At 52.9% G+C, this 26581-nt stretch overlaps 1 protein-coding gene across 5 annotated transcripts in view; it reads left to right on the forward strand.

Moving 5' to 3' along the window:
- The window catches only part of ANPEP (alanyl aminopeptidase, membrane), a 38965-nt gene extending 14639 nt beyond the window's left edge, over positions 1-24326 (forward strand). For 4 of the 5 annotated variants that reach the window (XM_060158760.1, XM_060158771.1, XM_060158781.1 and 1 more), the window contains 20 exons: positions 5658-6613; positions 7144-7286; positions 7396-7535; positions 7962-8088; positions 8176-8330; positions 8593-8706; positions 8806-8949; positions 9130-9195; positions 9319-9384; positions 10958-11133; positions 11398-11477; positions 12781-12914; positions 13034-13089; positions 14016-14163; positions 17294-17385; positions 17843-17953; positions 18081-18248; positions 18976-19116; positions 19541-19622; positions 23715-24326. In XM_060158760.1, coding sequence (XP_060014743.1) covers positions 6009-6613; positions 7144-7286; positions 7396-7535; positions 7962-8088; positions 8176-8330; positions 8593-8706; positions 8806-8949; positions 9130-9195; positions 9319-9384; positions 10958-11133; positions 11398-11477; positions 12781-12914; positions 13034-13089; positions 14016-14163; positions 17294-17385; positions 17843-17953; positions 18081-18248; positions 18976-19116; positions 19541-19622; positions 23715-23903 — 2937 coding nt within the window. In that variant the 5' untranslated portion in view covers positions 5658-6008 and the 3' untranslated portion in view covers positions 23904-24326. The remainder of the gene's footprint in view (positions 1-5657; positions 6614-7143; positions 7287-7395; positions 7536-7961; positions 8089-8175; positions 8331-8592; positions 8707-8805; positions 8950-9129; positions 9196-9318; positions 9385-10957; positions 11134-11397; positions 11478-12780; positions 12915-13033; positions 13090-14015; positions 14164-17293; positions 17386-17842; positions 17954-18080; positions 18249-18975; positions 19117-19540; positions 19623-23714) is intronic. The other variant, XM_060158801.1, reaches the window with a different exon arrangement.
- Positions 24327-26581: the final 2255 nt, after the last annotated feature.

The raw sequence follows: 26581 nt of genomic DNA on the forward strand, positions 1-26581 counted from the left end.
TGCCCTGTGATTCCCCCAGAGCCTTCTAGGGAGTGGGGCATAAGCTCCTTCCCATTTCCACAACCCTTAAGCCAAGTCCTCCAGCCCCTTTGCTTCAAGAGTTTTATTGCTAAGCATTCTGAGAAGACAGGTTGGGGGTCCCCACGTGGGAAGGCATCAATCAGGGTATTGGAATGGGGCCTAGTTCCTGGGCCTCTGGCTCTGGTGAAAAATCCAGAACCCCATGCTGGGGGCTATTCGAGAGTCTAGGAGGGATGGCAGGGACAGTAGGCCAGCGGTTCACACTGAGTCCCCTGGGTGCCTTCCTTCACACAGGCCAACAGCCGTCACCTCCAGCCTGGGCCCAACCCTGGGTGTCTGTCATTGGAGACGCTACAGTGGTTCGGGTACACCCTTGAAGGCAAGCCAGGGTCCTCCACAGAGACCTGTGTCTGGTAGCACAGTGCTCCCCTTCTGATAAGAAGTTCCACTTCCTAGAACCAGCCCCTGCTCCCAGTCCTGGTCTGGGGGCAGGGAGTTCATGGCCCCTTTGTAGAGCCCCCAAGCTGACTTCCACCAGGTTGCCAGTCTCTCAGCTGTTCCTTGCAGCAGCCACTCCTGCCCCATGTCCCTTAGTGTGCCTCTTCAGAAGAAGGGACACACAGTTCCCCTAAAAGATGATCAGGTCTTTCATCCTGCCCAGATTGGCCTTCCTTAACTTGTTGTCATGTGTTGTTATGCTAAAAGGTGTGTGTCTCCTCCTGTGGTCTTTTAACCCTCCTGGGCACTGCCTAGTAGGAAATGTGGGGAGCTGTATGAGAGGATGCTTTGGGAGGCACATATAGTTAAGCCATAGAACCTGCCACTAACTAGCTGTGTGACCTTGGGCAAGTCACTTAACTTCTCTGTGCCTTGGTTTTCTCAACAGCCAAATGGTGGTGATTATCCTGATGGTGATTATCTGTTCAGTTACACAGATGGGAGTTTCCAGACAGGATCCACAGCCCAGAATGGCCCTTCCGAGGCTGGTGTACTTCCCCAACTCCAAGAGGGCCCCTTCTGCTCCTTTGCTCCTGAGTGCCCTTGCACTGGGCTCCAGAGGCCAAAATAGGAGCTGACTTCCCATTAGGGCCTTCTGCGGTTCTCACAGGATGGACAATGTCCAAGGCTCCCAGAGGAAGCACCCTGGGGGCTGGCCCAGGCCCAGCCTCACGCAGCTGTGGGTGGAGACCTCAGAAGTCTGGGAGAAGGCCAGGGGCTGAAGGGGCCAGAATGTGCCCTGCACTGGGGCCCCAGCCTCATCCCTGCTCCTAACTCGCTGCTCCTTCAGAGCAGACAGATGGGCTTCAGGTTGTTCCATAGCTCCCAGCCTGCACAGCCCTGCAGCTGAGGAGGATAGGGCGGGGAGGTGTTGAGCGAGCATGAGCATGAGCATGAGGTCTTACCCCAAGACCCAGCGATCTGTGAGGGAGCTGGGACTGCACAGTTGTTTGCCTGACTGCTGGTCCTGGCTTTCCCCACTACAGCCCCTCCCAGGCTCCTGGCGTTGTCATGTTTGAATTCAAGGCAACTTGTACCCCCATATCTGAGATAAAGCTGACTTTTCCCATTCAATTAATGTCTTCTACACGAGTGGCTATGCCTCAAATATTCTCTAACATGATTGTTGTCAACCTTAATTTTTTTTTTTTTTTTTAATTTAGAACTTTTGTTCCCGGACCAAAACATAGGCAGGGCAGAAATAAATAAACCCATAGATGGGAAGGCTGCTTTGGTTGAGACCGGGGCTGGGTACTCAGCTTCTCCCCCATCAAGAAATGAATGGTAAAAGGAATGCACACATTCTGCTCGCCTGCAGAAATCTTCCACTCCAAAGACAGTCTGCAGGTGATGCCACCCCAGAATCATACAAGGTGGAGCAGTGATTCCCCAAGTGAGTGCAGCTAAACAAGATGATTGTAGTGGCTACCTAGATGAATAGTTTTAAAATCAATAGTCATAAATTGAAATGTGTATCAGAAAAAATATAACGTAATACATCCAACCATGACTTCTTGGTCGTTATTGCTCAGAAGGAGAGTAAGTAGTGAATTTATTTAAAGAAAAATGTTAACTAAATAATGTGCAGGAGGATCACACATATGGCAAAACTCACAAAAGTGGTTTGTATGCACAATCTAGGAGCCCAAGAAGGAACGTGAGGCATAGAGGGGAAATCTGTGCCGAGGATCCAGGGTCTGAATTAACGCCGAGTTCGGTCTTTAACCACTGCCTCTCGCTTTCTTATGGCTGCTCCATTTCGCGAGCATGTGTTACCTGCCTGCTGTGTACTAGGTGCTTGCCTGGTATGGAGGATACCGTCCTCATGGCGCTGAGTCTTGGGGTTGCTGGGAGAGCTGCCCCGGGATAGCATCGCTGAAGTGAGCTTCCAGGATGAGTGGGTGGTGTGTGAAGGAAAGACAGAAGCTGTCCAGGCCCAAAGAGAAGCTTGGGGTGAGGGTGAGGTGGGGGTGAGGGTAAGGGTGAGGGTGAGGGTGGAGTGGGGGGTGGAGGAAGGAAGAGATGGTGGGCTTGAGAAACCAAAAGAGGCCAGTGGGGCAGAGCAACAGGGGGAGAAGGCTTGGGATGAGACCAGAGAATCATTGGAGGCTAGATCACACTAGACCTATAAGCCAAGGCAGGGATTGTGGACATTGTCATTCATTTAGCCAGCGTTGAGCTTCTGCCCTGTGCTAGGCATAGAGGGGTGTACAAAGTCACAGAGGCTTCCCTTGAGGTGCCTAGGTCTAGTGAGAAGCTTTTGAACACATAGATGGCCTTAGGTGCTGTGATAGAGGTGTGAACCAGAGGCCAGGGAAGCACCCGGGGGAATGGAGCTGCCTGTTCATGAGAAGGCAGTGATGTTTGAGCTGGGTTTTGAAAGATGAGTAGGAGTTTGACAGGAGGGAGAGGCAAGGCATTCCCGGCAGTGGAAACAGGATGGGTAAAGGCACAGAGGTATGAAAAAGTCCAGGGAGTTTGGGGAAATACCCACAACTGGAGCCACATCGGGCATTGGAAAGAGGAGAGGCCAGAGGGTCAAGTCCACAGAAGGTTTTCAGGCTCAAGCCAGAGCTGAGGTTTCATTCCACAAGCAGTGAGGAGCCAGAGACCAGGTTCAAGCAGGAGAGGACGATCCCTCTGCCAAGGTGTGTGGGCACGTTGGGTGACAGGGGAGAAGAACATGGTTACTGCTACCCAGTGGTGTGTAGAGATGGCCATGCCTGGGCCTTGGCAGGGGGCTGGAAGAGGGAATGTGGGGGCTGTGGACATGCCCCTCTATGTGCCCCCAGCCCGGGCTGGCACAGTACCCAGAACGGGGGCCTCTCATTTCAGGGCAATGGGCTGCCTGCTGAGCCAGCTTTGAAGACCAGAGGCCCTTTCCAAAAGGGTAAAGATCCCAGCCAGCTGGGCCCACGGACTGTGTCCAAAGCAAACAGGAAAAGGCCACGATGGGCCAGGCAGGGCCTCTTTCTTTGTTTGGAGTAGCGATTAGGCCAATCAGGCTTATGTGTCTTTTTGCTGCAAAGGTGGGAGAGGGCTTCAGGTCCTACAGAGTGAAACTTGTTGCAAGGGGATGCATGACCCCTGGGTGCCAGCCTTCAGGGGTACAACAGAGATGGCTTTCCTTGGCAAATTCTAGCCCTGATGAAGGGAGACTGGAAGCACATACTTCTCACTCTCAGTCACCCTCAGGGGCTGCTGCTCCCTCTGTCACCATGCCCAAGTTGCAGCCCTCCCTCGGTACTTGGCTTCCCACTCTTGCCCCTTGGCCATCAGCCCAGGCCTAGTAGGGGTGGCTGTAGGTCACTGCAATGGGAAGTCCACACTGTCCAGACCAACGCCCTGGGGGGCAGGTCTCTAGAGAGAAAGAGGGAAGTGCTGACGGCTCAGAGCGCCCTTGAGCCCAAAGATGGGCATCCAGGATTCCCCTGAAGACCCTGTACAGGGATGCCTGAATGAATTAACCTATGGACACTTACCGTCCATGCATGCATGGAGGTTTACCAAGCCTCCAGGTGGGTTCACAGGTTGCTGGCCCAAGACGGGGCAGGGAGTGGCCAATGAATGAGGAGCTGACAGACCAGATGAGGGAGGAGACAAGCGTGGGCCCTGAGATGCATCTGGCCCTAGCAAGAGTCTTGCCTGTCTGCCATGGTTGGAGGAGGGCTCAGAGAAGGGGGTAGACAGTTCTCCCAGGGCTAAGTGGGAGTGGAGACAGGGGTGGAGATGGGCTGCAAAGACTCCAATAAGGAGTGACGCCTGAATTGACTCACTCATTCATCCATGCACCCATTCATGCCTGTGTGCATTCACTCAGCAAATATGTATTGAGCAACTACTATGTGCCAGGCACCGTGCCTAGTGCCAGTGAGCAGAAGCAGCCAGGGACCTGCTCTTATGGGGCCTGCCGTTGGTTGGGGAGACAGGCAACACTCAAATCATCACCACACAGATCAAATGGAAAATTGTGCTGAGTTATAGGGCTTTGAAGAAGAGGTTTGTGGTTCTAAGGGGCCTGACCTAGTCACGGAGGTCAGGGTGTCTTCTCTGAGAAAGACTTGAAGAATAAATAGGAAGTAACCAGGGCAAGAAGGGGGAGAAGATGATCCAAACAGAGGGAACTGCACATGCAAAGGTCCTGTGGTGGAGGGTCTGGGTGAAGGCCAGAGTGGCTGGAGTGCCACAACAGAGGGGAGTGTGGTGAGAACGAGGTTGGGAAGTGGGCCAGCTGATAGCACTTGAACTTGTGGGTGTCTTTAGAAGATTTGGTCTGAATTCCAAGAGCAAAGGGAAGGTTTTAAGCAGTGGTGCAAAATGATCCAATTTGTGTAGCAAACTAGTTTGAGGGGGCCCAAGTGGAAGTGAGGAGTCATGAGGGTCCAGCAGTGCCCACATAAACAATGACAGTGGCTTTGACCAAGGACATGGTGAGATTGGGGGGCAGGGTGAGTTGGATGTTGGGGTGAGGGTCAGGTGATATTGAGGTCTGAGGAACTGGGCTGGCAGATGGGAAGGGTGACGATGAACATCATATTCCTGTAAGAACATATTATATTGAGGATTATATTGAGGATCCTTTCTACCAAGGATAGAATGGTTGACCTCTGAGTAAGAAAGAAGGGAAGGGAAGGATTTTCAGGTTCTACTATATGGTATTTAATATGTTTTCTCATTAAATCTGTTCAACAAATCTGAGAAGTAAATACTATTATTTATGTACGAGGAAAGGGGTCTCAGAAAGGTAAAATTACCTGCCCAAGGTCACGGCTGGGAAGAGGTTAAGGCTCCACCAGCCTCCTCTCTTAAAAAAAAGAAAAAAGAAAGGCAAAACAACTTATTTCATTCTTCTCAGTGAGCTTACAATTGAGGAAAAAGTTTTTGGCAGAAGGGAAAGGGAGGGGAACCTGGAAGAACTCCCTGCTCTGAAAGAATGCAAGGGAGCCTGGGGCCATGTCACTGAGGAGCCCTGGGCATCCATCCAACCACAGGGGTGAACCAATGTGTTCTTGACCCGAGCCGGAAACCAACTCTCCCTTTCTCTTCATCTCCCACCTCCCTGCTCCTGGGAAGTCCTTCTAACCTCCTGGACCTAACCTCGATCCTCCTGTTCTGGTGCCCATTGTCTCCTCTTGCAGGCAGATCCAAGCCACCTGGCCGCTCCCTCTCCCCGCTGGGCACGAAGCCTGACGCCTGCCCTTCAGCCCTCGGTGGGCTTCCAGGAAGCCGGCAGCCTGTAACCGGACAGTTTGCTCCCAGCAGGTACCCCTGAGCTGCACTCTGCACACTGTTCCTGGATCTCCTCTCCGAAACCTGGGCAGAGTGTGTTCCCACCCAGTCCGGTGACCTTCGCCTGTCTGAGCCCTGGTTAATTTTTGCCCAGTCTGCAGGCTGTGGGGCTCCTCCCCTTCAGGGATATAAGCCTGGCCCGAGGCTGCCCTGTTCCCCACCTGTCCTGAGCCTCCCCAAGCTCCCTCTGCACCCTCACCATGGCCAAAGGATTCTACATATCCAAGGCTCTGGGCATCCTGGGCATCCTCCTGGGCGTGGCGGCCATAGCCACTATCATCGCTCTGTCTGTGCTGTATGACCAGGAGAAGAACCAGAATGCCGGGTACGCCACCACCGTGGCCCCTACGAGCCCCGTGACCACCATCACCACGGCCACCACCTTGGATCAGAGCAAGCCATGGAACCGATACCGCCTACCCACGACACTGTTGCCTGACTCCTACAAGGTGAAACTGAGGCCCTACCTCACTCCCAATGAGAATGGCCTGTATATCTTCACGGGCACAAGCATCGTCCGCTTCATCTGCAAGGCCCCCACTGACGTCATCATCATCCATAGCAAGAAGCTCAACTACACCACAACCCAGGGGCACATGGTGGCCCTGCGGGGCGTGGGGGCCTTCTCGGTCCCCGACATCGCCAGGACCGAGCTGGTAGAGCCCACGGAGTATCTGGTGGTACACCTCAAGGGCTCGCTGGAGGCAGGCAGAATGTACGAGATGGAGAGTACATTTCAGGGGGAGCTGGCCGACGACCTGGCAGGCTTCTACCGCAGCGAGTACATGGAAGGCAATGTCAAAAAGTAAGTCAGAGCTGGGTCTGCTGGGGGGCAGATCCTAGGTGCTGAGGCAGAGCTGGACCCTGGGAGCCAAGGAAGGGCTTGGGTTCGGGGCCTTTGAACCTTCGGGAGTCCTTGGCTGGCCCATCACTCCATCTGCAGCTCCGGTAGAGCAGCTACCAAGACAATCGACCCTTTCCCGGAGGACTCCTCTATACTTTATTAGGGAGTAGGGATGAGAGATGAAAGTGCCCCTTGGATAGATAGGAAAACAGGCTCTGAGGAAAGAAATTTGCCAAGGTTTCCCAGCCAATACAGGGACGGAGCCTGCCAGGACTTTGACCCTGAGTCCAGAAGGAGCTCTGCTCTCCCACGTCAGCTGGCCTGTCGGCCTAGAGGCGGCCTGGGGGAGGTGGGGAGGGCTGGGATTAGGCCAGGCAGCATCTGTGCACCCCGTCCCTGCACACCCAGCAACACCCTACAGCCCCAGCCCCGCACACCCACACGGGCACAGGCATTAAGCTGGCACACCCTCTAACCCCCGCTTCGGGCAGGGTGCTGGCCACGACACAGATGCAGTCTACAGATGCCCGGAAATCCTTCCCGTGCTTTGACGAGCCGGCCATGAAGGCCACATTTAACATCACCCTCATCTACCCCAACGGATTCACGGCCTTGTCCAACATGCCGCCCAAAGGTGAGCAGGTCTGGCTGGGGCCACACATCCTCGGAAAGCAGACCTCCAGGGCTGGGGCACAGGGCAGGGAGAGGGCACAACCCCACATGCCCGCGTGCTCTCTGCCCAGGTCCCAGTGTCCCGTTTGCAAAAGACCCCAAATGGAACGTCATTGAGTTCGAAACCACGCCTGTAATGTCCACATACCTTCTGGCCTACATCGTGTGCGAGTTCACGAGTGTGGAGACAGTGGCACCCAACAACGTCCAGGTATGGAGCTGAGGCCACCTATCCTTCCTCGGGATTGGTCCTGGCCTGGGAGATATTCCTATTTATCCTCATCCTTGTCCCAGCCCCTGAGTTGCTAGGCAGTGTTTGAATCCCAGTTCTGAGTGATCTTGGGCAAGTGCCTTAGGTTCTCTGACCCTCCGTCTCTGCATCTGAAAAGTGGGACCCTCCTCATGAAGGGAGTTCCCGACTCCTGGGTGCCAGACAGATGGTGTCTATGGCTATTGTTATTCCCGAAGGCCCCTGCCTGTGACTCAAGGCTCTGAAGAGACACCCCCGCCCTCTCCTCCACTGACCAAGCCTCCCAGTTTAACTTAGTTGGTCCCCCAGCCTGCCAGGCTTTGGGACTCGGCCCACCTGCACCAGGACCCAAGAAGGGCCCCTGACCTACCTCTGTTTTCTTTACAGGTCGGGATCTGGGCTCGGCCTAATGCAATTGCAGAGAACCATGGCAATTATGCCCTGAACGTGACAGGTCCCATCCTAGACTTCTTTGCCAAACATTTTGATACACCCTACCCACTCCCAAAATCTGGTGAGTGAGGTACCTCGCATTGGGGGGAAGTGGATGGGTCTCCCCCCATAGCCCGAGGCCATCCCACCAACAGCCTGGACTCCCCAGACCAGGTTGCCTTGCCCGACTTCAACGCCGGTGCCATGGAGAACTGGGGGCTGGTGACCTACCGGGAGAACTCGCTGCTGTTTGACCCACAGGCCTCCTCCAGCAGCAACAAAGAGCGGGTTGTCACTGTGATTGCTCACGAGCTGGCCCACCAGGTAGCCCCCCCATCATGGGGAGTGCAGACAAAGAACGAGGGGGGCTCTGGGAGGAGACGGCGCAAGTTGTGGCTCCGTCCTTGGCAGCTGAGAAGGGAAGAGTTCCACCTGGCAGGGTGTCAGGGAGGAGAGTCATGATGATGTCGGGGAAGCCGAGCTCAAGACTGGCACGCTGGGAACACTCGGTGAAGGGTAGCTCTGGGTACCGTTAGTGACCGCAAGGCGCGAGCGGCTTGCCGGGCTGACCTCCCCTCCCCCACAGTGGTTTGGGAACTTGGTGACCCTGGCCTGGTGGAATGATCTTTGGCTGAACGAGGGCTTTGCCTCCTACGTGGAGTACCTGGGTGCTGACTATGCAGAGCCCACCTGGAACCTGGTGAGCCCGCTGCCCAGGGACCTCTGGGGTCTGGGATGGGGGAAGACCTGGGTCACCCCCTCCCAGGCCAGTCTCCTGATGGCTGCTGGGGATTTGCAGAAAGACCTCATGGTGCCGAACGAGTTGTACCATGTGATGGCTGTGGACGCGCTGGCCTCCTCCCACCCCCTGACCACCCCTGCCGAGGAGGTCAACACACCCGCCCAGATCAGCGAGATGTTTGACTCCATCTCCTACAGCAAGGTGCTGCCCAGCCCCCGTGCTGGTCCTGAGATAGTAGGGGTCATGGGAAGGGAGGTGGGATCTCGGCCCACAGGGGCCCACCGAAGCTGGGGGCTCCGGGAGCACCTGTCCCAGCCCAATGGGGACACAGGGTCTCCTGCTGGCTCGGCGCAGCCTTCTGAGCCCCCTGTCCTCCACCAGGGAGCCTCGGTCATCAGGATGCTTTCTGAGTTCCTGACTGAGGACCTGTTCAGGAAGGGCCTGGCGGTGAGTACCCTTGGCCAGCCATAGGGTGGGAGGGGTTTCCTCCAAGCCCCGGCCTACCACAGAGGCTGAGTGGTAGAGCCTGGGGCAGCAGCTTTACCCTCACCGTGCCCTGTCTTTCCACAGTCCTACTTGCATGCCTTTGCCTATCAGAACACCACCTACCTGGACCTGTGGGAACACCTGCAGATGGTCAGTAACAACCAGCCCCCCTGAAGCCATTCTGTGGGGGTCCTGAGATGCTGAAAGTCCTTGGGGGCAGCACACGTGTAAGATAATGTGCCCAGCTCCACTGCTTACCCTCCCAGGCAGGCCATCTGGAGGCTTGGTTGCTCATCTGTAAAATGGGCGCAATGATGTCTCCTTGAAGGAGGTGTTACGAGAGCCTGGGTCATGAGCCCTGGCAGGCAGCCCCCCTCACGCTACAGTGAGCTCTGTGAGGGCAGCTGAGGAGTGCCGTCATCTGAGTAGCGAGGAAACGGGCTCTTGTGGTTCCCAAGCCCAAGCCTTCCTCTCCCTGGAACTTTGGAGCCAGTCATTCACCTACTCAGCATTCCTGGCTGCGCCCCGGCTGGCCCCTCCCAGACATGACTTTGCACACACCAGAACCCTCGGCGCACTCTCTGACCCTCCTATCCAGCCTCACCTTGCATTCCTGTCCATTCAGACCCTGAGTGGCCCCTGTCTTTGGGCAAACCCTCTGACCACTCCCACCCTCCCGCCTGCCCCTCCTCCCCACCTCTCTTGAGACTCTCCCCATCATCCCCCATCATGTCTTCTCCTTCACGGCAGCCCCCACCCCTTCTCTGTGGCCCTGGTCAGCCCTACCGATCCCCCCATATGCCTGTGCTCCATGACCAGCCTGACCAGGGAGGGGAGGCCCAGGGCCTTGTCACAGAGTCACAGCTGGGCTCCAGGGCCCTCCTGGCCAGTCTCCAGCCCGACATCCATCTGCCACGAGGCCGGTCCACCTCCCACACCTCCCACAGCGTCAGTCCCTCCCCTCCGCTTCCACTGTCTTCCTTGCCCAGCCTCAGTTTCCAGCGCCTTCCATTCTTCCGAAGCCAAGCCCTCCTCCACACCAGCACCCCTCCAGCTCCATCTGCCCCTCCCTCTTTCCCTGAGCCCCTTCTCTCTGCAGCCCCCCTAGAGATGCCCTCTCCCTCAACTTGCACCTTCCGACAGGGTCTTCTGCCCTCTATTTACGCTGTTCTTAGTTTTTTATTTTCTCAGTTATTAACAGATGTGGTTGGTTTTTTGTTATTATTATGAAAGCAATGCACACACATGGAAAAAGATGAAAAAAGATTTAAGACAATAACAACCAACCTAAGCCCATCCCCAGACCCTCATCCAGGTGCGTTTCCTTCACATCGCCACGACCCTCTCCTTCGCGCTGCCTGTGACATGCGGACACTGGTTTTCCTTCCTCTCTGTCTCCTCTCCCTGCCTGTCCTCCCGGGTTTGTTCAGGCTGAGCCATGGGCATCCTGGGTGCCCCTCCCTGACACACACCCACCTGAGGGTGGATCACAGAATGGGAGGCCACATAGATTTGCTTAATCAAAGTGGAATGAACCAGAGGCTGGGAAGCTCTTGGCTCGTCCAGCACTGGGCAGCCGAGGAGACAGAGAGCCGGGCTGGGACCCCAGCTCCTGCCTCCCAGCAAAGTGGTACCACTAAGGGGAGGCCAAGGGTGCAAGGGGAGAGTGGGTGGGTGGGAGAATGGCAGTCGCTGATGGCCGCACCATATCCCTCTGCCCAAGGCTGTAAACAATCAGTCGGCCGTCGAGCTGCCAGACACCGTGCGTGCCATCATGGACCGCTGGACCCAGCAGATGGGCTTCCCTGTCATCACTGTGGACACCAAGACAGGGAGCATCTCCCAGAAGCACTTCCTCCTTGACCCCGAGTCCAACGTCACCCGCCCCTCAGTGTTCAAGTGAGCAGATGAGGTCACTGAGACAGGCGTCCTAGTGAGGGTTCTGAGGGGCAGTTGCTCTGGGACCCTCTGACCATAGCAGGGCCTGGCCCGCTGTGGCCCTGCCACAGTGGCTGTAGACAGTCTCCTTCCTGGTCCAGGAGGATGGGGGCGTTTTAGTGCCAGAGTTGGGCAGAAACTGGAAGTCCGGGCAAGGCTGTTCTTTGCTGGCAGTGCCCAAGAGCTGCCGTTTCTCACTCCTGGCCTCTGGATCTCTTGTTCCAGATACCTGTGGATTGTTCCCATCTCATCTATCAAAAATGGCAACCTGCAGGACCACTACTGGCTGCAGGGCAACGCAACAGGTAATCCAGCCCTGCCCTAGTGGACAGCAGCCCCATCCCATACTCCCAGCTCCTGGCCCATGTTCTGGGGTTATGGCAGGCCTCAGCCAGGGCTTCCTTCATCGTTTCATTCAACAAATGGAGCCAGCTTCTTTGGTTCTAATTTCTACGCTGTGTGACCCTGGCCAAGTTACCATCTCTCTCTGGTCTCCATTTCCCCATCTATACAATGGGGCTAGGAACAATATCTACCCCATTGAGTTGTGTGAAGGTTAAAGAAGAGGATTCCCATGAAATGTTTAAAACAGTGCCTGGCACATAGTATGAGCAGTCCTACTCTGCCAGGCACTGAGGAAACCAAGGTCAAGGCAAGTCATCCTCTGCCTAAGCCAACGCTGCAGGTGAAGGGAAGGAAGACAGCAGTTCACACGTTCCAGAGCTGTGCTGAGTGCTTTAACGGAGGCACATGTGGCCTCTGGGGTACTGGGGCAGGTGGGTAGGGAGCGGGGAATAGGGAGCTTCAACTTCATGGAGAGGTCAGGAAACACTGGAGGAGGTGAGCTGAGTCAGAGTAAGAGCAGGAGTTCGCCAGGCTAATGGCAGCAGAGAGAAGCAGTCCAGGCAGAGTCAAGAGCAAGCGCAAGGCTTGAGGTAGGACAGAGCTCGGGGACTGAGTGTGGCTCGGGCAGAGGTGCGCCCTCGGTGAAGCTGAAGCGGGTCCCTGCAGGCTGCAGGAGACAATGGCTATGTCCTCGGGCCAGGAGGAGCTGGGACAGCTGGGAAGTGGGAAAGCCATTGGGTCTGACCTGCAGTTATGGAAGGATCCCCTCTGGCTGCCAGGAGAAAGGGTGGAGGGAGAGCCGTGAGGAGGGGGCACAGAGCCCCCAGGAAGAGATGAGCAGTGCTGGGGGATAACTGGATGGGAGGCGCTGCCTGGGTGTGATGGCACTGTTACAAGTGGAGAGGTGGGAGGAGGAGGGGGTGGAGGGGGAGAGGCCGCCTGGGGAGTTGAGTCTGAGTGGCCGGGGGTGTGCCGATGGAGTTGTCCCGGTGGATGCCACTGACCCGGCCACACAGAGCCTGTGGGAGGCAGGGCGGCCACTGAGGTTCAGAGATGGCAACTGGTCTGTCCAAGGTCCACGGCCAGAGTCGGGCCCTGGCAGCCAGTCCTACCCCTCTTCTCCGCCCCTCTCCTTGGCGTTGGCCCAGCGGCGTGAGGGCCGGCTGCTGCCAGGCTGCAACGGAGGCTGCTCTGCCGAGGCCTGGGTCAGGTCAGCCTGTGGCCTTCTGAGCAGCCCTGCCCAGCTCTGGTCTCTCCCCACAGCCCAAAACAATATGTTCAAAACCGGAGCAGAAGAGTGGGTCCTGCTTAACGTCAACGTGACGGGCTATTACCAGGTGAACTATGATGAGAACAACTGGAGGAAGATTCAGAATCAGCTGCAGATAAGACCACTGGTGGGTACCTGCCGCCCCACCCATCCCCTGCCCAAGGCCCAGCCCCACGATGGGGCCCCAGACTGCAGGGCCTGCCCGCACCGCCAGCCCGAGGTCACACGCTCTGTTGCCCCTTCTAGACCATCCCTGTCATCAATCGGGCACAGGTCATCTACGACAGCTTCAACCTGGCCAGGTGAGTGCTCAGCCACGGAAGCCTGGAGACTTGGTGAGTGCGGTTCCATAGTGAGAGCCAGTGCTGCCTGCCGCCGTCCTCACCGTGTGCCAGGCTCAGCACCGTGGGCTCCCTGTGCTTGTGCACACCCCTCCCTTGGCCCCATGTCCCCAGAGATTGTCGGCATCACAGCCCATACTTCCCAGAGAAGGACTCTGAGATTCAGAGCTTGAGTACCCTGCCTGAGGTCACACATTAGCCCATGACAGCCAGACGCAGTCCTGTCCAACTCCAAAACCCCAGTGCACTCCACGGCACCAAGGTTTTCCGGAGGGCTACCTATGGCCCAGGCCACCATGCTCAGTGCTGAGAAAGATACGGGAAGGACAGGATAGAAGAGATGCAGCATGGATAAACAGATATTTATTGAGCAGCTGCTGTGTTCATGAGCACCAGCAGGTGCCAAGTTCTTAGACATAAGTGATGTCACCCATAGACATGGACACTTATGAACCAAATATGCACAGATGGCCTGAGGAGGTGGAGGGAGGAAAGACCAGAGAGCCAAGCAATCAGAGAAGAGGTGGGCAGAGTAAATAGCACAGGTTTCTTGTCTTTTTGAATTTCTGATCTGTCTCCTGTGGGCTGTGTGGCCTTAGGCAAGGCACTTTACCTCTCTGAGCCTCAGTTTCCTCACCTGTAAAATGGGGATAATGAGCAAGGAAATGTGACTGGCAGTGGGTGAGGGCCAGGCCTGGGCTGGCCTCGTCTGTGGCACCACCCAGCATCCACATCCCTCGCCCCTACCCCCAGCCCCACCCCTGGTGAATGCTGGAGTTGGCTCAGTTGGGCCTCTGGGACCTCAGGCTCTAGGAGGAGGTTGGGGTTCCCACAGTGAGGCTGGACTGGGTGGGGGTGCTTACTTGAGCCCCTCTGTCTGTTCCCAGTGCCCGTATAGTCCCTGTCACCCTGGCGCTGAACAACACCCTCTTCCTGAAAAGCGAGACAGAGTACATGCCCTGGCAGGCCGCCCTGAGCAGCCTGAGGTACTTCAAGCTCATGTTCGACCGATCCGAGGTCTACGGTCCCATGAAGGTACAGAGGGTCATGGCAGGGTTCAAGGACCAATTCCCCAGTGCCTGAAATTACACCATAAGGAAGTGAATAGAAATATTGCCTGGAATGGTGAAACACGCCAAGTCCTTGGCAGTGGTGAGAGAGTAGGAGGGATGTAGGGTGAAGGGAGCAGGGATTGAGAAGGTGAGCAGGTTGGGCACGGCAAAGAAAGGACACAGACTTCTAGCAAGGTTTGCTAGATTTGGAAATTAGCAAATCCTTCTTTCAGAAGGCAACAGAAAAAGCCACAGAACAGGAAGGGGGTGGGAGTGAGGGAGGAGGCCTTTTACCAGCTGTGTGGACTCAGGCAATCCTCTTCAGCCCCAGAGAACCCCTCTGTGAAAGGAGCGGGCCTGTGCCTGCCTAGCCTGCCCTAAGGGCCTGGAGGGGGATGCCGATGTTAACAGTTTTGAAGCTTGGGGGCACGGGCAGGGAGGATCAGAGGGAAGCTGCTTGCTCTGGATCCATAGCTGAACCCATAAGGATGTTCACTGAAGTGTGGTTTATAAAAGACAAGAAAACCAAAAATACTCAAATGTCCAACAGTTGGAGTTGGTTAAGTAAACTAGAATATCCATTTGATGGGATATTATGTAGTCATTAAAAATGCTTTTCACATGATTAACTAACTGTTATGGTAAATGAGGTTTTAACTCACTTTAAACTCATTAACCTACCTACACCTTGGATTCACCCCATCCTCCTAATGTAGTAAAATCGCAGTATTTGGTCAACTCAGCATTCAGCATTTACTTTATGTGATTATTTAAATATCATTCTCCGCCAAGCCACATAAAGTACCATGTGTGTGTCTCCTTTTTTATACATCTTATACAAAGTACATTAGTTTTGCTTTTTCCTGGAGGCATCCTCCTGGTGCCCTCTGTCGGCCTGCTCCCTTCTAGAACTGCTACTCAGCTCCCATGCTGGGAGGCTCTCCATTGTTGCATCTCTTGTTTCCTGAACCCATGGATTCTTCCTTGAGTTTTCTCTCTATTAGGGGAGCACATCTTCCAGTTTTGGAGAAAGGGTTCATAAGAGGTGGATTTTTTCAGGTAGATTGTCTGAAATGTCTTTATTCCACCTTCACACTGCATTGAGAGTTTTCTTGGGTTTAGAAGTTTCTAGGTTGAGGGACTTCCCTGGTGGTCCAGTGGTTAGGACTCTGCGCTTCCACTGTAGGGGGAATGGGTTCAATCCCTGATCAGGGAACTAAGATCCCACATGCCTCGCAGCATGGCCAAAAAATTTTTAAAAAAGTAGTTTCTATTTTGGAAATTATTCCTGAGGAAATTTCAGGTCTTGCTCCATTGACATCAAACCTCTCATGTTTCTGTTGAGAAGCCCAGGGCCTTTCTCATTTCCAGTTCTTTGAATGTGGCCAGGTTCCCCTTCTGGAAGCTGTGGGCTCTTCTCTCCATGCTGGTGGTCCTTCATGCAGGCCTTTCTTATCCTTCTACATTTTCAACCTGGACAACTTTGCATTGCTCCTTTAAACTTTCTTCCTCTCCTTTTTTCCCCCCGGTTCTCTCTTTCTGGGACACTTGTTAATCCAATTCACTGCCCTTACATTGGTCCTCTAGTTTTCTTCTCTCCTGTTTTCCGGCTTGTTGACTTCTTGTTCTGACCTCCAGGATATGCCCTCAGTTTAGCACACCGCCTCTCCTCATTTTTTCTATCATATATTTAAGTTTCCAAGTGCTATTCCTGGCTCCAGCGTCCTATGCAATATCTTCCCTGAACTCTTGGAGGATATTTATCATAGGCTTTTATGAAGTTTTCTTTTTCTTTCACTGACTTGTTTCCTCCAAGTCTTCTGTCTGTTTTGATCTCCTCTTTCAAGTTGGAAGCTGAGCTGCCCCTTTGAATTTGAGAGTGAGGCAGTGGTTGAAAGCTCCACGAGGAGGTGGAGTTTGTCACCTGCAGTCTTGTTATGGGGTGACTAAGTAACTCCTCGTGGGGACCCTCAAAAATTAATATCTGTGACTGTGTTCCCTTGAGACCATTCAGCCTCCAGAGTGATCCTCTGTCTTGTGCAGTTGAGGCTCACTTTCTGGGATCAGGGTGGGGAAGGAAACTGGGGGGTACCTCCATTTAGGCTGTAAACTTTCACCTCTGGCCCTCTCTGCAATTCAGCAACCCTCCCACTGTGTCTGGGGACCCTAGTGCTGAGCCCCTCTGATTCAGCCTTGCTCATGGGGGAGGGAGGGGTGTTGCTCGAGGCAGGGAGGGAAGTGGGCGCTTGAGGGTTTAATTAGTCCCTCTACAGACTTGGACTCCATTGCCCTGTTCACAGCCCGGCCTCACTCCTGTCCCCTGCACATGCATCCCTCTAATTCCGAGCCTCGCCACAGCAAGTCTCCTTGCTTCTGTCTCCATCTCCCCCATGGCAGGTGCTCTGCTGCAGACCCCCGCCTTGGCCAAGCCTGTTCCACCTCCCTCTCTCCACCTCCCAGCTCCTACACTGTGTGGCTGTCTCATCCACTGTTGTTTCCTTTCCAATTCTCTTTGCTCTTGGGGGTTTATTCCTTTAAGTTTGGATGCGGATTCTGGTTGACACACATGATAACCTACTCTACTGAACCAGCATCTGCAAAGGAGTTTAATAACATGGGTTGGGCCTCACACGACAATGCCAGCTAAAAGAACAGCATGCAGAATTGTAGATATGCTGGGTAGAAAAGAGAAAGGACGGGGCAAACTCACCAACTTGGGAGTCATGGATTTGGTAAGTTCTGGGGTGGTTAGTATTTTCTGCCTACGCTTTACAGTGTTTTCTAAATTCCCCACAATAAAGGCAGAATACTTATGATCAGGTGGTGGGGGATGGTAGGCCCTAAAACTATATTAGGAAATGGTGATACTTAGACATCAGTGTCAGAACTGGTTGAGGAGAAAGAATCTCAGATCAGTCATCTGAGACCTGAACTAGCGCCGGCTCCTTTGACCACTATCTGGCCTTGGGCGAGGCCCTTAGCCTCTGGCCTCTTGCTTCTGTAGCCATTAGCCCTTGCTACACTTGCCCACCCACATCAGAGGCTCCGTGGGGCTCCAGGTGGGTCAGGCATGAGTCTCTTCTTTGAGGCTGTTCATGTTTTCTTTTTCCCAGAATTACCTCAGGAATCAGGTTGAACCTCTCTTCCTATATTTTGAAAATCTCACCCAAAACTGGACTAAGCGCCCAGAAAGCCTGATGGACCAGTGAGTATGACCTCTCTTGGGTCTGGAGATCACGGTGGCCCAGGCACCCTGACCTGGGAAGTCCAGAGCAAGTCCCAGCAGCATCCTCCTCTGAAGTTCCCAACTCCTGGCTGGACCAGGGCCACCAGTCAGGGAGAGACCCCACCCACCCACTAGGAATAGGGAGCCCTGCCCTGAGGCTCTATGTGGCCTCTTTGTACAAAGGACCAAACTGAAATTTCAAGGTCCCCTCACCGGCATTGTTATTCAGATTCTAGGTGTTGAAGGTGGGGCTGGAGTCTGTGCCCACCCTCCCTGGGCTGCCCAAGGCAAGAAGCAAAGAGGGGGACCCAAAGGGCGGGAGGGCTGCAACCTTAGAGCCCCAGCCCTGCTGCCCTTCCTGGAGTTGTGTGTCAGCAGGGGAGTCTTTGCCAGAGTCAGAGCCAGGCATGCTGACAGAGTGTCACCCCTGGGGCAGGTACAATGAGATTAATGCCATCAGCACTGCCTGCTCCAATGGGCTGCCTAAGTGTGAGGAGCTGGCCAAGAACCTTTACAACCAGTGGATGGAGGACCCCCAAAATAACCCGTGAGTGTGTCCCCTGCTTGTCTCCTGATCTTTATCTGTCCCTCAAGCTCACAGCCCTGCCCTCATCAGACCCTCGTCCTGCCCTCCCTGCTGCTACTCTACCCCTGACACCCTGACCCCACACCAGGATCCACCCCAACCTGCGGTCCACCATCTACTGCAACGCCATCGCCCAGGGCGACCAGAAAGAGTGGGACTTCGCCTGGAGGCAGTTACGACAAGCCCGACTGGTTAATGAAGCTGACAAGCTCCGCTCAGCACTGGCCTGCACCAACCAGGTCTGGCTCCTGAACAGGTGAGGACCAGAGCTGGGCGGGGCTGGGTGAGTCCCCTCCCCGCCGGGGACCAGGCTCCCAATGTGGGGGAGAAAGAACCAGCCAGGCGTCCACACTCTCCTCCGTGGGATCCTCGCAAACCTGTGCAGTGGAGCAGTGTGTTTCCCAGTTTTACAGATGAGGACGCTGAGGCTCAAAGAAGCAAAACAACTTGCCCAAAGTCTAGAAGCTTTACTAAGTGAGAAAAACAAGATTTGAATCTGGATCTGGGTCCACGTCCTGTGCTTTTAACTGCTGCAGTCTCCTAGCCTTTACCTCTCTGTCAAGGGCTGTGGTGCACCTGGACTTGAGGCCTTCTGGACATCCAGCTGGGCACCCCCCAAACCCTTGGATGAGGGCTCCTGGCTCCCACTGTGTGCCTCATATGCCATCTTCTGTACTTCAGTAAAGAAGAGCTACCCTCAATTTCAAAGACAGGAGTGGCCATCCTACCTGGTGCAGCGCTTACCCCTTCCTTCGTTCATTCATTGTCAGATATTTATCAAGCACCTGGTCTATGTCAGTATGATACCTAGCATAGCCAGTGACCCTGCTTAGGGGACTCAGTGTCCCATCTACAGGAGGGCGGTAGGACCGAGGAGTCTTTAACCCGCAGCATGCTGAAGGCATGTTGAGAGGTTGCAGGAGAGGTGTGTGGGGTGGAGGGCAGGGTCCTTTTACTTATTACGCAGCATGCTGTCCTCACAGGTACCTGAGTTACACCCTGAACCCAGACCTCATCCGGAAGCAGGATGCCACCTCCACCATTAACAGCATTGCCAGCAACGTCCTCGGGCAATCTCTGGCCTGGGACTTTGTCCAGAGCAACTGGAAGAAAATCTTTCAGGAGTGAGTCTGCTGAGAGCATGTTAGGGGAAGCGCACACCAAGGCTGCGTCCCCTGGGGGTGGTCTGTGTGCACCAGACCCTGTAGGGTTGGGAGTGGACGGTAGACACTGCATCGGAGTGGTCCAAAAAGAACCCAGCTTGAGGTCGGGAAGGGACAGGAATGGAAAGATGTGGCAGCGGGGCACAGCCGTCCCTTTTCCCACTTGGGGGAAAGAAAGTCTGGCTGGTGGGAGTGTTCTCTGAAGAGATGGGAGCAAGGACACTGCAATCAAACCTGTGTTCAAGTCCCTAGTGGTGTCTCCTTGGACATGTCATTTCATCACATCTACGAGATAGGGACAGTCACAGGGTCCTGTGTCACCTGCCAGTCACTGAACGTTGGTTCCTGGCCCCCCTCACGGTTCCTCTCTCTCCCTGCCCTGCAGTTACGGCGGTGGTTCCTTCTCCTTCTCCAACCTCATCCAGGCGGTGACCCGAAGATTCTCCACTGAGTTCGAGCTGCAGGAGGTAAGAAGCCCCGGACCTTGGGGCAGCACCCAGAGGCCCATCCCCAGTCTCAAGGGACAGCCGCCACTCAGCTCCCACCACATGTGTTCACAAGGCAACGGGGCTCCATGTGGTCAGGCCTTCCTCATGTACAGGGGAAACTGGGTATCCAGACTTTCTAAATGTCACAGTTCAATCACAGATATTCATCTTGGAATGTTTGTATAGGCAAAAGGTAAAGAGAATAATATAATGAACCTCCACGTACCCGTTACTCAGATTGAACAATTGTTAACATTTGCTGACATTTTTTGGGTGTGGACAGTTTTCAAGCTAATCACTGATATTATATAATTTCACCTATAAACACTTTAGTCATATCTAAAATAAAGGCATTTAAAAACATAATCTATCATTAGCAAATACAAGAAAATTAACAATGCCTTACTATCATCTTATACCCAGGCCATTTTCAAATTCTGTCTTTTTTTTTTTTTTTGGCCGTGCCACAGCTGCTTGTGGGATCTTAGTTCCCTGACCAGCGATTGAACCTGTGCCCCCTGCATTGGGAGCACAGAGTCTTAACCACTGGATCACCAGGGAAGTCCCCTATGTTCATGTTTTGAGTTCTCGTGGGTGTACACCTAGGAGTAGAATTGCTGGGTCATTTGGTAACTGTGTTTAACTTTTTGAGAAACTGCCAAAATGTTTTCCAAAGCAACTGCACCAACTTCCATTCCCACCAGCAATGTATGAAGGTTCCAATTTCTTTATGACTAATGATGTTGAGCATCATTTCATGTGCTTCTTGGCCGTTTGTTTATCTTCTTTGGAGAAATGTCTATTCAAATCCTTCACTCATTTTTTTAAAAAAAATACATTTATTTATTTATTTTTGGCCGCATTGGGTCTTCATTGCTGTGCACGGGCTTTCTCTAGTTGCGGCGAGTGGGGGCTGCTCTTCGTTGCGGTGCACCGGCTTCTTATTGCGGTGGCTTCTCTTGTTGTGGAGCATGGGCTCTAGGCACGCGGGCTCAGTAGTTGTGGCTCGTGGGCTTAGTTGCTGTGCGGCATGTGGGATCTTCGCGGACCAGGGCTCGAACCCGTGTCCCCTGCATTGGCAGGCGGATTCTTAACCACTGTGCCACCAGGGAAGCCCCCTTCACTCAGTTTTTAATTGGTGTATTTGTCTTTTTATTGTTGAGTTACAAGAGTTCTTTATATATTCTGGATACTAGGCCCTTATTAGACAAATGATTTGCAAATATTTTCTCCCATTTTGTGGATTGTCTTTTCAGTTTCATGATAGTGTCTTTGATACACAAAGTTTTCAATTTTTTAAAAAATATTTATTTATTTATTTATTTATGGCTGCATTGGGTCTTCATTGCTGCACGTGGGCTTTCTCTAGTTGCGGTGAGCTGGGGCTACTCATCGTTGTGGTGCGCGGGCTTCTCGCTGCGGTGGCTTCTCTTGTTGTGGAGCACGGGCTCTAGGCACGAGGGCTTCAGTGGTTGTGGCACGTGGGCTCAGTAGTTGTGGCTCGCAGGCTCTAGAACACAAGCTCAGTAGTCGTGGTGCAGGGGCTTAGTTGCTCTGGGGCATGTGGTATCTTCCCGACCCAGGGATCGAACACATGTCCCCTGCATTGGCAGGTGGATTCTTTACCACTGAGCCACCAGGGAAGTCCAAAAGTTTTTTATTTTGATGAAGTCTAACTTTCTATTTTTCTTTTGTTGCTTGTGCTTTATGTGTCATATATAAGAAACAATTACCTAATCCTAGGTCACAAAGATTTACACCTATGCTTTTTACTAAGATTCTTATCATTTTAGCTCTTACATTTAGGAGTGATCAATTTTGACTTAATTTTTGTACATGGTGTAAGGCAGAGGTCCAATTTCATCCCTTTGCATGTGGCTATCCAGTTGTCCCAGTACCATTTATTAAAAGGACTATTCCTTTTTTTTGTAATATCACTAATTTATTAAAAAATTTTATTGGAGTATAGTTGATTTACAATGTTGTGTTAGTTTCAGGTGTACAGCAAAGTGATTCAGTTATACATATACATATATTCATTCTTTTTCAGATTCTTTTCTCATATAGCTTATCACAGAATATTGAGTAATGCTCCCTGTGCTATACAGTAGGTCCTTGCTGGTTATCTATCTTATATATAGTGGTGTGTATATATTAATCCCAAGGTCCTGATTTATATCTCCTGGCCCCCATGTTTCCCCTTTGGTAAGCATAAGTTTGTTTTTGATATCTGTAAGTCTGTTTCTGTTTTGTAAATAAGTTCATTTGTATCATTTAAAAAAAATAGATTCCACAGATAAATGATATCTATGATATTTTTCTTTCTCTGTCTGACTTACTTCATTTAGTATGATAATCTCTAGGTCCATCCATGTTGCTGCAAATGGCATTATTTCATTCTTTTTTATGGCTGAGTAATATTCTATTGTAGATATGTACCACATCTTCTTTATCCATTCCTCTGTTGATAAAAGGACTATTCTTTCATCCATTGAATGATCTTGGCACCTTTGTTGAAAATCATTTGACTGTAAATTTTAGGGTCTATTTCTGGACTCTCAATTCTATTTCATTGATCTGTTTGTATTTTGATCTGTTTGTATTGCTAGTACACATTGTCTTAGTTATCATAGATTTGTAGTGAGTTTTGAAATCGGGATTGTGGGCCCTCCAACTTTGTTCTTTTTCAAGATCATTTGGCTATTCTGAATCTTTGCATTTCTTTATGAATTTTAGGATCAGCTTGCCAATTTCTGCAAAAAAATACAGTTGGAATTTTGATAGGGATTGTATTGAATCTGTAGATCAATTTGGGAAGTATTTCCATGTTAGTAATATTAAATCTACCAATCCATTAACACAGATTTATTTGTCATTATTTTTCCTTTTATTTAGGTCTTCTTAATTTTTCTCAACAATATTTTATAGTTTTCAGCATACTGGTCTTGCACTTCTTTTGTCAAATTTATTCCTAAGTATTTTATTCTTTTTGATGCTATTGTAAATGGAACTGTTTTCTTAATTTCATTTTCAGATTTTTCACAACTAGTGTATAGAAATACAATTGATCTTTGTATATTGCTCTTATATCCTGCAACCTTGTTGAACTCATAAGTTTTAATAGTTGTGCTTTTTTATTTTTCGATTCCTTGGGATTTTCTGTATACAAAATCGTGTCATCTGCAAATAGAGATAGTTTACTTCTTCCTTTCTGGATGCTTTTAATTTCATTTTCTTGCCTAATTGCCCTCGCTACAACCTCCAGTACTAATACATCTTTTAATCTGTAGCATCTCTTTAAAAAAAAAACCAACCAAAAAAACATTTATTTGCTCAAGCAACTGGGCCATTTGTACTATAGAAATGGCCACATTTTGAATTTGGCTGGTTGCTTCCTTGTGGTGTCTGTTTAATTTGTTCCTCTCTCCTCCCTTGATTGGATTGAGATTGTAATTCATTTAAAAACTGAGGATCAACTCAATAAGAACCTCACAATGAAGATTAAATACATGTAGAAGCCAGACTGAACCTTGGGGCAGTCTTTTTTTTTTTTTTTAATAAATTTATTTATTTTTGGCTGTGTTGGGTCTTTGTTGCTGCATGCAGGCTTTCTCTAGTTGCAGCAAGCAGGGGCTACTCTTAGTTGTGGTGCGCGGGCTTCTCACTGCAGTGGCTTCTCTTGTTGCAGAGCACGGGCTCTCGGCGTGCGGGCCTGCTTCAGTAGTTGTGGATCGCGGGCTCTAGAGTGGAGGCTCAGTAGTTGTGGCGCATGGGCTTAGTTACTCTGAGGCATGTGGGATCTTCCTGGACAAGGGCTTGAACCCGCGTCCCTTGCATTGGGAGGCGTATTCTTAACCACTGCACCATTAGGGAAGCCCAGGGCTGTCATTTTTGACCCCTGCCAGGGAGAGGGAAGGACTGGCCCTCCCTGTCCTGGAGAACAGGCTGTGGTCCCCATTCCCATGTTAGGGGCCCTAACATGGAGGGGGAGGACAGAGGATCTGGCAGCCCTCTCCTCAGGGCTGTGTTAGAGACCTAACCAGGGGCTCAGAATTATCCTTTTCCTCACAGCTGGAGCAGTTCAAGAAGAACAACATGGATGTAGGCTTCGGCTCAGGCACCCGGGCTCTGGAGCAAGCCCTGGAAAAGACCAAAGCCAACATCAAGTGGGTGAAGGAGAACAAGGAGGTGGTGTTAAAGTGGTTCACAGAACACAGCCAAATAGTCCCTGGTGCTTACAGTCACCTGGCCCCCATGTGAGATGCCCACGTGTGTCTATCCAAGTGGCTCACGGTAGGGCCCCCATTCCTGAAGCCTGAGGCACCTGTGTCCTCCCCTTAGGAACAGAGTCTCTGGCCCATGTTCTCTCCAGTCTGCCCAGGGGGCCAATCCAGTTTCTGATGGCCAGACTGTCCAAGTGCCTCCCAGCCCCTGCCCCTCATGCCAACCCCACCCCAGGCCTGGCATGGCTCCTGTCACCCAGGGCCCTGGGGCTGATCTCAGGGAAGTCCAGCTCAAGGGCCAGATGAGCAGAGGCCCTTGATGGATGATGGACTGCCTTGGAGGGCTGCCCTGTGCCCTCTCTCACCCTCCCATAAAGACCCTGAACCGGAGGAGTCAACAGAGCACCAGATCTGTATATTTTTTTCTAAGATAAAATGTAAATAAAGGATTTCTAGATGAGCTTCCAGACTCATTACTAAACTAGAGCAGGAGTGGATCTGCACAACAGCTAGAGAACCTGGGGTGCGTGGGGGCCTTGGACCCCCAGGAAACATAGGAGGGAAGAAGTACCCAGCCTGCCGGTCCTTCCTGGAACACCTGTATGGCAGTGTCTGCCTGCAGTGTTCATTTCATTGGCAGGATTGAGACTCTGGGTGCAGGGGAACCACTGGAGGTGGAAGGAATGGGGACACAGCAGTCCCCAAGGTGGAGTGGGGCTTGGTGCCAGACGCAGAGCAGGTCCTGACAGTGGAGGGAGTGCTTTTCCAGAAAGCAGGAGTTTCCATGGTTTCAGAAGCTAGGATTTGCACCTGAACTAGCGTAAGGCAAGTTCAGGGAGCAGGGTGCTGGCTGGGCCCCTCTTCCTGCACTGCAGCCAGCACACCTGGGAGAGTGAGAGAAAAGGGCTCACGGTAAGGGCAGCAAGCCCTGGATCCAGGCCTGGTGTGACCACTCACTGGCCAAGGGCATGTCCTGCCACCTCTCCAGGATCCCTGGGTGGCATAGCAGTTTGTAAAGTGGTTGTTTTCAAGAGTAGCATACAGAAAAAGGCAGGTGCTCTCCAGATCACCTGGGGCAGCCAGTGATCAGGGCCAACTCTGAGGAGAAGGTCTGGGACCCGCAGGGCTCCACGGCCCACATCAGCCTTGGTGGAAATTTCTTGGCAAAGGAGGTCCAGCGGAGCACCTAAGGCTGGTGGGAGGGAAAGAGGGAGGTAACAGATAGCCCAGGCTCCTCTGCGGTCACCTCCAGTTGACCCCATCTGTGAGCTGCTCCAGCTGAAGTCTTGAAGTCCAGCCTGTTTCTTGACCCCTGGGCTTTGGTTTCCTCATCTGCACGATAAAGACGATCTATCGTAGGGTTGGTGTGTGGATCTAAGGAGATTCACGTACTTAGCACACAGTCTGACACTTAAGGAGAGCAGGGTATTACTATCATCCTTAGCCCTGTCTCCTGCTCAAGGCCCCATTCATCCTTTTTCCTCCCAGCCTCTTCCTCCTTGTGAGAAGTGCGCCAGCGGGCCTGGGGCCAGGAAGGCTCCTCCACGCTCCACTGCCTTCCGCATATCAAAGGGTGGGGCGGGCCAAGGGGGTGGGACCAGCCTTGGATATGGGTCCCTCCACCAACCAGGAGGCTCCCCCCAGCCCAGCGTCTCCGGACCAGCCCTTCCTGTCGCCAGGGCCCAGCTGCCGGCGGCTGGCACTTGACCTTCGGGGGACCAGAGGGCAGGCGGCCCCCTCAGGTGGTCCCCGCTGGGGGAAGGACCAGCACCGCCATCTAGGGTCCCTGGGGGAGCCAGGTAGGAGAGTCAGCAGGGACCCTAGTCTCGGTGCCTGGCACTGGGCTAAGTGTTTATGCGCATTATCTCATTTGGTTTTCAACAGCCCCAGGAGATAAGGACTGTCTTTATCTCAGTTTTGCAGATAAGGAAACCAAGGCGCGGGGAGGTTAAGACCCCACCTCTAATGCCCGTGCATGAGTGGAAGCTGGCCCTGCATTTGGGGCTACGGTAGTTAGGCACTCGTCACCTGACAGCTCACAGTGCAGGCGTTCATGACTGCCTGTGGGGCTGGAGGAAATCGGTACCGAGGATGCAGCGAGGACATGCAAAGCCAGAGACCTGCTTGCAGAACCTAGCTCAAGGTCGGATGCAGAACAGGAGCTGCCTAGAACTCTGACTGCTCATTCCCTATCCAGCGCTCCGTCTACAGGTAGGTTGACTTCTCACGGCCAGTGGGGGGCCCTGAGGATCAGCCAGAAGCAGCAGGGGCGGGGGGGGGGGCTCTCCCACCTCCCCACCCTCCAGGAGACTCCTCAGGAGGCACGTCCTCTGCACTGCAGGGTCATTGAGAAGCCCCGGGTGAGGTACTCGGTGAATGTCCAGTCTCTTATGGATGGTGACTGGGTCCCCAGGAAGGTGTAGGTGGACCAGTCATCCCAGGCAGGGCACCAGCATCAGCCCCTCTCCCTCCCCTGCCAGGCACTCAGCACAGAGGTGCAGCCAAGAGCAGCCTGTCTGGGATGGAGCCACACATGAGAGTGAGGGGCTGCTGCTCCTGAGAGGCAGGGCTGAGCCTGCCCTCCCAGAGGGTGAGGACAGGGGTGGGGGATTAGCCCAAGCCCCCGGCAACTCCAGCTGGGGTGATAGCAGCCTTTTGCCTCTGCCTTTGCATCTCCCAGAGGAGCTGGGAGAAGAAGGCTGCCAAATTCCAGAA

The sequence above is a fragment of the Lagenorhynchus albirostris genome, chromosome 1 (assembly GCF_949774975.1).
Source record: "Lagenorhynchus albirostris chromosome 1, mLagAlb1.1, whole genome shotgun sequence".
In the NCBI taxonomy this organism is placed as follows: domain Eukaryota; kingdom Metazoa; phylum Chordata; class Mammalia; order Artiodactyla; family Delphinidae; genus Lagenorhynchus; species Lagenorhynchus albirostris.